Source organism: Leptonotus elevatus, chromosome 17, assembly GCF_054856555.1.
Source record: "Leptonotus elevatus isolate MCC_2025b chromosome 17, RoL_Lele_1.0, whole genome shotgun sequence".
Taxonomy (NCBI): Eukaryota; Metazoa; Chordata; class Actinopteri; order Syngnathiformes; family Syngnathidae; genus Leptonotus; species Leptonotus elevatus.
Window position 1 is genome coordinate 16,062,619 of NC_141255.1, and position 9,727 is coordinate 16,072,345.

Genomic DNA, 9,727 nt, shown 5'->3' on the forward strand with positions numbered 1-9,727 from the left:
TTTTGATTTTTTAATCCTGATTATTGGTGGCGTTTTTGTGGCTCTTTTTGGTACTACTTGTATTTGTTTCTACATAATTATTTTGTGTTTTGCCTCACTTTGACAATTTGCTGCCGGCTCGAAAATTACTTTAGATTTTTAGAAGAGATGGTCAGGTGGGAGGCATTTGATATAATGACACAGTATGACCCTAAAATACAAACACATTTATATTGAGAGTGAGCAAAAACAATGTATACAGTATACAAATTCTGTATATTGCACAGTGCAACAGTGTACAATTCCTCTGTTTATAGTAAATAAGCCTGTTTCCTTTTCGCACATTACCAAACTCATCAAATTTACCAAATTTATCATCTCACAATATTCATCAATAATCCTGCCCAAAGATGTTCATTATAAAGACAGCCATCACATTCAGCAGGTATTAAAAAAAAAGTTGGATTGGAGGGGTTTTGACAGTGAGTAAAACAACAACAACAACAAAACAAACAACTCCGCTAAAATGAAATACATTACGCTCTGTTGTCATTCTTTGAAATTTATATTGTCAAACAAAATATTGTGCTGTCATCTAGTGGTCAATGGTGGAATAAATTACACTCAAAATAAATGGGTGGCTTATAAAATGAGGTTTACTCTAATTATGTCCTCGCCATTGTTTCTTCCCAACACCTGATTTATGTATACATGGTGTGTTTTTTGTTTTGTTTTGTTTTTTAGTGTTTCGAGTCCTATAAATACTGCTTTTTACATTTACAGTGTCCACCTGAGTGGTTACATCTGAAAGTCTATCCATCCACTTTCTGTTAACTATTTAACCATTCCAAGAACACCAGCATTCATGCCCCAGCTCCCATTTGGTTGCTGGTTGTTGCCACTAGCTTATCAAAATGACATCAACTGCTCCACAGACTACTCTTGCTTGGATCCCTGAAAAGTTGAGTGACAACTTGTTGACCTTTGACATACCCAAAGCAATAGTCTGTTGTAAGCGTGTCTTGAGCTTTGAATACCTGAAGATTTTCCCTGATCCGATGGGGAGTCACCGACTTGGCGACGACGGTCACGTTCCGCTGAATGTGGAACCTGATGAGAATCTGGTGGTGATAATGTGCGGCATTAAAATAGCAAATCATCAGTGACGGTTTACAACACTGCACTGGTATATGAGGATTCCTCAGTTTGGGGTTGGTACAAATTGGTCCTCTGCTCAAAATGTTGCCTTAATTTCTGTCTGTCTTTGCCTGTTTTGACTTGTAAAATACAATAACCATTTTTGTTTTCGGTCTTGCTCTGTCCTCTTCATGCTGTTATTGTTTTTGTTCAATTGCATAAAATCAATTCCTTACCGAAAGCAATCGTTTTTTCATGGTAAATCGTAACGAAAGTGTGCATGAATGGTGTTGGTTGCAATGTCACAAGTTCATTGGCTATTTCTGACTTAAAGTAGCACTAATGAACCTTTCAACCTTCAAAAAATAATTTCAGAACTCTTCTGATCAAACATCGACTTAAAACTAGTTGAATGGTACCTTTGCCATGTTGTAACTGCCACATTGTCATTTTTGTGCATTTTCTTTTCTTTGCTTTTGGGTGTTTGTCGTCATCCACACCAGAGAGGGCGCTGTAGCATGGTGGATGCGTGTGTATGTTAGTGATGAGTAGAGGAAGAGCTTAGGAAGGAGGGTTTAACAAGTATCATTAAGACAGAACGAGACACACACGATGTTAATTAAGTTCATCAGAGAGAAACAGAAAAGCGAAGACAGAAGAAAACAAGCCGAGTTCCCTTTTTGGACATTGCACACAGCCAACGAGGTTAGTTTATTTTGTGTCTGTCAATACTTTTGTGAAAGTTAAATCTAAGTTGTCTTTATTTAGTTTATGCTAATTGTTATGTTTGTAGGCTATGTGTGTTTTGCTCCAGTTTTCACGGTGGGTTTATTGTTGGCTTGAAGCAATAAATTCAGCAGTCAAATCCAAAATACTTGAGTCTGTGGCTATTAGTGCAACTAAGTGAGTTATACATAGCCTGAGGGGATCTGTATCATTTTAACTGACATTAAGCAACTGTGAGGAGGATGGTACGAACACTGCCACACAAAAAACGACAAATGTGCTGACTGCTTTATGGCATACGTCACTTCCCCCTTTACCCATTCGTTACAAAGACGGAAGTCAATTTGAATGTCGACGCACGATTACTGCTTTCCTGGCAGAAGCTGCAAAACAACTGAAAAGTTTTGTCTGAGGAGACAAAAAATGTTACCTGTGCTGCCGTCTTGGTGTACTTTCTAGCAATTTCCTTGACTGTTTGCTCATCCAAGAGTGAAGGTTCACCAGAAAACGCCCTTTGCAAGTAAAAAACAAAAAAGAGGGTTGGAGGTTAGGGAAGAAATGGTCACAATACGTAGGAAAGAAATGTAACAAATATTATTATAAAAACATTTTTTTGTTCTCCTTTCCTCAAACATTTCACTCTTGGAAATATGCGTGAGGTCAACCTGGGGTTGGGGTGAGAGATAGCAACTCTCCCCCTCGTTTTCACTCTCACCAGAGACGGCCAAAAGGCCTTCCACACTTTTGAAGTCAATCCCATGTCACCAGGATGTTAATGTTTGCTTTTCACCCGCCAGAACCACGAGTTTATGGTACCAAAGTGTCTTATCGGGGGCTCCATCCTCTCTCCTGTTAAGTTGGTGGATTAAAATCACAGATAAACCCCAAACCAGACGGCCTGGTTGAACCCAGGTCAGTCAAATTCCAGCGTTCTTGAAAGTTACATGTGACTACAGCGCCTTCAAGTGGGGACGAACGGAACTGCCCTCACATGGAACACCTAGGACCCACAAAGCAATCTTACACATTCCATCTAAAAAAATTCATCACATACAAGTGAACTTACGCACAACTGAATTTTTCACACCATGTATGTTTTGTTTGTGTTTGGAAAAGAATGCCATATGCATTTCAACCTCAAGAGAGTTCTTAGTTACTCCGCAAAGAACGAAATTACCTTGTGCCGCAGTATTAGTCGATATGTGTAACGATAACATGTTTTGCTTGGAAGAACTTGGCTTGCCAGCCTGACCAAATTGTAATTATTAGTTATTAATTCTTTAGATAATTTGGAGTTTAAAAAGTCTTGGAGTTGAGTCGAATCAAAGAGAGAGGGGTCGGTCCTCTCTTCTTGAACACGCCCCACAACTTTAAAACAGCTGGTGCGGGCTTTGTTCGCTCTCTCGTCTTCTGCCGCTGTGCTTGTTTATCCTCCACCTTTTTCCCTCCGTCTGGCCCCAAACTGACAAAAGGACTTCCCGGTGCCTTGCCACGTTCTCAACCACGTGGCACCTTTGTTCCCTGAACGACCAAGTGTCTCGGACTTTGCGATGGCACCAGAACCGCCGTGCAACGAAGTTGGCATGCGCCCGCACTGTCAGGCAGACACATCCTGTTTTGTTTTTTTCATTTTTCACATTTTCTTTTTTGTGTGTTCGTCCCACCTCGGCAACACAGTCGCCGACAAACTTTTCCGTGACCCCGTTGGGACCCAGCAATCGCGCAAGTCCAGTGCGTCACTCCGCACCTGCTCTCCGAGTCCCATCGCGGCGAGAGCTGGTTCAACGGCTGATCTCCCTCGGGACGCAGACACGCAGCGGATCTCGGCCTGAGGAGCGGGTTTTGGCCAGCTGATACGCGGATCTTCCCGCGCGCCGAGGGGACAACTCCGGCTGAAGTCCAGACCGCACCTGAGTCGAGCTGTGTCGCCCTCGTCCGACTGCGGAACATTTTTTAAAAATAATTTTCACTTTTGCCTTGTTTTTTTTAGAGCAGTTTTTTTTTCTTTTTTCAACCGATCTTCCCTCCGTCCGCTCTATCCAACTCACTCCAGTAAATTGCACGTCTCATAACCAATTTGACAAATCGCTGGTGCAACTTCCATTTCAAACCTTTCCTTTCTACCTCGTTAAATTGTTATTTTCTTATTTCTATTAGTTTTACTTTTATTTAAAAAAAATTCTTTCCTTCGTATGATAGTTAGGTAGACAGTATTGTGAATCTGTATGTGTAACCGTAGTAAATAAATGCATGTTTTTTTAAAAATCTGGTTCAGTCTCAATCGTGCTTGTGTCCGAGTGGATTAGTAATTATTTTAGTAATACAAAGAACCACAAACTTTGAATGTGGCGACTTCAGATTAAGAATAAATTAACAAGAATTTTGATTTTATTCGTTGTGTTTCTCCAAACTGAAAGTAAACAGAACGTGGTGCCCCCATAAGCGATTGAGGGAATTACGACTTCCTCAAGCGCTGATCAAATTACTAAAAAGACAACATCAATTATCGCTACAGTAAATAAACTCTGCTGGGCTGGACTATTTGGCATAAAATGAAATGCTAGCATGCCAGATTTAGCCACGAGCTGCAGTAATGATCTTGATTACAGATTTGAAAGTGATTAATGAGATATTCTTCCACACCAGCGCAATATTCCCCTAATTACAGTTGGCACGATATGCTACTTGAGTTCTGCTGCCGCTTACCAAGGTCTGTCAGCGGACTATAAGCCGTAACAACGATGTCCTTTGAATGGCAATAGTTATTCAGCTTCTCTTGGATCAGGAATGGGTGGCACTCAATCTACAGACATGGAACCAAGTCAAATGTTGCATAGATTCTTTGACCGTCCTTTTTTATAATACCTGATTGATAGCCGGCTCGTACTTGAGAGCCGTGTTTTTGAGAATGGCTTCGATTTGCTGCTTGTTAAAGTTGGACACACCAATAGCCTTGACTAAGCCGGCATCCACGAGCTCCTCCATGGCCTGTGGATCACAAATTTAGTGACACGTCACGCCTCTTTACGCATCTGTTTCTTGAGACCAGTTGCTCCTGTCACCTCCCAAGTGTCCAGGAAGCTGCTGCCGTCAGGGATGACCTGCTGGTGCTCATCCAAAGGAAAGAGCTCTTCCCCAGCCTGCAGGTGGCAAAGTCAGAGCTTTTACTTCCAAGCTGGACCAATCAATTGTTGGCTGATTTATTTTGAGGAGAGTTTCAAACCCTGACGCCCATTGGGAAGTGAATGAGGTCCAGGTCCAGGTAGTCCAGTCTGAGGTCACTGAGAGTCTTCTCACAGGCCTTTCTCACCAGAGATGATAAATGGAAGGTGCACCATAACTGCAGAAAATGGCATCCAGTTGGCCGCAGGTGCCATGATGTCATGGCAGTGGCATTTGCAATTTTTTACCTTTTGTCCACAATAGTGGTGGATTACGGAAATGAAGACGTTGAAGGTTTACCTTACTGACAATGAAAAGCTCCTCCCTCTCCACCTCGCCTTGCTCAACCACGGTTTGAAGGCCAGCGCCGACTTCCTCCTCATTCTCATACACGTATGCCGCGTCGATGTGCCGGTAGCCGGCACCAATCGCCGCTTTCACCGCCTCAATCACCTTTCCTGAGTCCGCCTGGTGGTGCCAGAGGGTGATTGAATGGGCCGTTACTCCCTTCAGGCTCATCTTGAGCACATAAAATGCACTTCGGACAGTCTAAAACCTTGCATTTTTTTGCCTCCTTAAACCTTCTGGATGCTCCACAGCACGTAAGATGTGTGCTCTATAGAATTTAAGTCTGGAGATTAGTACTTCTTATCCCTGTTGAATTGATTTGTTGTGTCATTGGGTCGCACTCGGCTTGTTTGCACATGATCTTGTTTAACACATTATCAATGAAGAAGGAATAGAAACGAGTAGTTCACTCTTTGCTATACTTCGCAGACGCACAAGACATTTATTTGCCGTCTCTTGGCAAGTGTTTTCTTAATCACACTGTGAAAGAAGAAATTCAACATTTTCAGGCTTATTGTTTCCGCCATTGGAAGCATTTTCGAGACTTTTCCACGCTTGGACTTGTACCACGCCATTTCACTAACAGAAATATTTGTCAAACGCATATTTCATTCAAAATACCTCAAAAGACAGGGAAGTTATTAACATCTGATTCAAACGAAACAATACATCCTCAAATCGTATGTATCCAAATATTAAGTCTTACCCTCCACGTCCCAAGCCCCACAAAGGGCATCTTTGCACCATTGCAGAGCGTAATGGCAGGAATCTCGTTGTTGTTCTTCTTCCCACTCATTTCTGCGGAAAAATAGTACAAGCCTTCTTTTAAACTCAGTAAGGAGGTGAGCATCCACAATGCACTCATGACAGCTGTGCTAAATATCAGCCAGAGGAGGTCTGCTGACCCAGAGGTGGAGACACACAACACAACTGATTCAGGCAAAGCTAATGCAATATTAGGTATCCTGTATTAATTCCAAGAGGGGAAACGCAGCTGAAGATTTTTATGGTCCAACATTGCTGTTGTCTTAACAATATTGATAGACCTATATGTTGTCTTTTTCAATTGCCGATTATTAGTAGTCAAGGAGCCAATAACCGATGTTTCAAGCCGATATTCATTTGCAAAAAAAGAGAAAATATTTGCATTAAAAAAATAATAATTTTAAAGAATTGACAGCTTTGTTTGAAAATTATAAAAAAAAATTGTAGGGAGCTTCCAGGGTCATTAGCATGTGCTAAGTTAAAAATAAGTGTAATAGTTCCCAGTGTCGGCATAATTTTGACATAGTGGAAAATTAAATAAATCCACAAATGAAAAGTTCCTGTATCTCACTGAGCACAAACGTATGCGAAAGTAGCTCATTTGAAGTTTTTGTCAGGGTTTGGCAAAGGCTTCAAAAGATCTTCACAGACAGTAAAAAAATTGTTTGAGTATGTTCGAAATGTCTTTGCGACAAGTCAAAGCTGTCTGTGAACATCTCACACATTTGTTATACGTTCGCATGCATTCACTGCATTAGCGGCTTTCAGATTCTGAACAATCTGCAGTGTGGCACCGAGCCACAGGGTGGCCCCTCCTTGATGTTGTTTTGCATATGCAGCACTTTTTCATTACATCAATGTTTTTGAGGCAGCGGATGTGTACGCTTATCGTGACACGTGGTAGCGCCGAGAAGCCCACTGTTTTTTGTTTTCCTTTTAATGAAGGAAGCCCGTGGACTTCCATTTCCTTTGTTGCTATCCAGCTGCGCCGTCCATGGCTGATCAGCCACAACACGTTACAATATTCGTAAAAGGCAATTGAGACATGTACTACATTGGCAATTTGATGAAAGCAATGAGAAATGCCATTCAGTTGAGACCAATAGTAAGGTAGTTTAGGGATTTGTCTATGGTATTTTGAAAATGTCATCTCAGTTTCAAGAAATGTGCCAAACCTATGGAGGAAAAACTGTAAATGGGATTTGACTCCACCTAGTGGTTTAGAGCGGTCATTACAAAGAAAATCAATTTCCCCTGTATTTTTATGTGATAAATTCAGTAGTTCATTCAGTATCCATGGTGATTGTAGTACAATGTATTGTGCTTCCCTCAACATTCCACCCACCACTCATCAATATTTTATTTGGTTAGTGTTTGTTGCTCCATTGACTGTTTCCGTAAGAATAGTTTAATCTGATTTGGATACAGCGTGAATTGCGCGTCTAACCGGGACAGTATAGTAGCTAAAGGAGGCTTGAATGGGCCCCTTTGACAAAATCTCTGAACCTGACATGTTTTCATCAGGAAATCTGGTCAATAATTGTCGTAAGACTCCTTCATGAGGTCATTTACAAGTATATTAGCAAATCTTCGACACACATAGTAAAGAGTCATGAAGAACATGTCCTATTCCAATTTTTTTTTTATTCCATTTCCAAACATCGTCCAATCAACGCGCACACACACACACACACACGCGCGCACACACGCAAAGTGCAGACATTTAGACAATGATTATTCAAACAGCACTGTCTATGCATTATAGGCAACATGAAGAGCAAAAAGTGCTGAATATTGCACATGATCAACTTGAGGTTTTAGTTTTAACATGAAAATATTTAAAAACATCTCCAGCAAAATATAACATAAGTGCTTGTTTTTTTGTTTTTCTTATTCAGTCCAGGCTTGTTCAAAATTCTTTGAAGGTGCAGCTTGTTGAAGCAAAGAATGCACGAGCTTATGTCGATTCCTGAGCAAGTAAACAAGCTGACCTAATTGGAAGTGACTGAAAGCCCACTTTGTTCCTTGAATACAAATCTTATACTGAAAGTCACCAAAAAGCTATGTGATAAATTAGCATTCAATTTCCAAACTAAACCCAGCAGTTTCCCGGGAGCCCCCCACGCCCCCTTCTGTCTCAGGAGCAGTCGGTGAAGGTGGTCACCATGTTGCCCCTCCTCTGTGTCACTGTCCTGCAGTGCTGCTTGGTTGAGCGCTGGAATTTGCTGTCACTCCTGGTAGCGTGTGTGTTAAAGGAGAACATTTTCTCCAAGTCCTCAAACATGTCATCAAAGAGTCCGCCACCTTCTCCGAAGGGCCGCCTCTGTTGCTTCCCCGAGGCCTCCCGGAAGAACCTCTTCTGGTGGGCTTGATGATGGGAGTGGAAGTGTTGCTGCTGACCGAAAAGGTCAAAGTCCTTGAAGATATCGTCCATATTGAACGACCGGTAGTGCTGCTGGAAGTTGTAGTTTGCGCCTTCTCCTCCGCCGCCGCCGCCGCCGCCGCCGCGCGTTGACGGGCCGTGGCCGAACTGGTCGTACTCTCGACGTCTCTTGTTGTCTGATAACGTCTCGTACGCTGAGGTAAGACAAACGGGAAACCGGACCTTTTAATTGCTTGTATACAAATAGTGAAATTCAACAAGAAAGTCAATATTTTGTCAGTTGCCAATTTTTGTAAATGTGTCTCTAAGCAAGCAGGTCCCTGAATTTTTCAAAATTGTTACATCACACCAACCAAGCCCCCAACCAACCAAAAACAAAGTACTTTTCAAAGAGGCTAATATTCTTGAACCTCCTTGGAATGCAAAGAGTTCCTTACCCTCAGCTATTTCTCTGAACCTGCCCTCGGCGTCCGCTCCCCTGTTTCGGTCCGGGTGGTACTTGAGAGCCAGCTTATGGAAAGCCTTCTTGATCTGGCGCTCGGAGGCGTCTCTGGGCACCCCCAGGATGTCATAGTAGTCCCTCTTGGCCAAAATGAACTCGGAGATGAGCAAGATGTGAAAGGCGAGCAGCAACACACACTGCACCGTAGCCATGACTGCTTTGGGGCTTCTTTTGTTGGGCACCTTTACCGAATGTTGATAACTTTGTTAGTAACACATTAAAACATTTACAAAGGCTTTAAAACGTGTATCTAATAGAGTTCGAGTTGAATATATATAGGCAACTGTTTGGGGAGTTTTCAAACGTTTCCCTTCCGAAACGAGACGTTTACAGGGTCAAGAAAATGACAAATCGCCATTTTGGATGAAAAACGAGAACGTTTCGTTTTCCTAAATTCATATAAAAGCTCTTTAACAGTAGTTAATTAATTACGTAATTATGTAACGTGTGGCTTACCTGGGTCACCGACGAAGCCAGGGACACTACCGAGTGCTGACAGCTCCAGCTGATACGAAACCGCAAGCTACAGTTTGTTGACGAAATGCATTCTTGAGCCGGAGCACCACGACTCGCAACGCTATTGGTCTATTCCTCGGACGCATCGTCTCAAAGCTCTCTGATTGGTGGAAACTGTCCACGTAGCTTCACGAAACTGATTAATCAAGAGCAAATATTCGCGTACTTCCGGTTTCGTTTTAAAGAGGAAAAACGCAGCGCGCCGCCTC

At 42.2% G+C, this 9,727-nt stretch overlaps 1 protein-coding gene and 1 pseudogene across 2 annotated transcripts; both read right to left on the reverse strand.

The window, feature by feature from the left end:
• Positions 1-899: 899 nt before the first annotated feature.
• On the reverse strand, positions 900-6,641 carry LOC147160186 (aldo-keto reductase family 1 member B1-like; annotated as a pseudogene). Its single transcript, XR_015090494.1, has 8 exons — positions 6,059-6,641; positions 5,305-5,472; positions 5,066-5,182; positions 4,905-4,982; positions 4,708-4,830; positions 4,549-4,645; positions 2,273-2,354; positions 900-1,100 (listed from the first exon to the last, which is right to left on the reverse strand). The product of XR_015090494.1 is annotated as an aldo-keto reductase family 1 member B1-like (transcript).
• Positions 6,642-7,676: 1,035 nt separating this feature from the next.
• LOC147160187 (dnaJ homolog subfamily B member 9-like) lies at positions 7,677-9,553 on the reverse strand. The gene is made up of 3 exons (XM_086059546.1): positions 9,459-9,553; positions 8,938-9,184; positions 7,677-8,694 (listed from the first exon to the last, which is right to left on the reverse strand). The coding sequence occupies exons 2-3, from the start codon at positions 9,152-9,154 to the stop codon at positions 8,255-8,257; spliced, it is 657 nt and encodes a 218-aa protein (XP_085915672.1). The 5' UTR covers positions 9,155-9,184; positions 9,459-9,553; the 3' UTR covers positions 7,677-8,254.
• Positions 9,554-9,727: the final 174 nt, after the last annotated feature.

Excerpts from the sequence above, each read along its gene's own strand:
- LOC147160187 (XM_086059546.1), bottom strand. The coding sequence starts at position 9,154 with ATGGCTACGGTGCAGTGTGTGTTGCTGCTCGCCTTTCACATCTTGCTC. Across the intron at positions 8,695-8,937 it reads GTTCAGAGAAATAGCTGAGG|CGTACGAGACGTTATCAGAC; the intron begins GTAAGGAACTCT and ends GTCTTACCTCAG.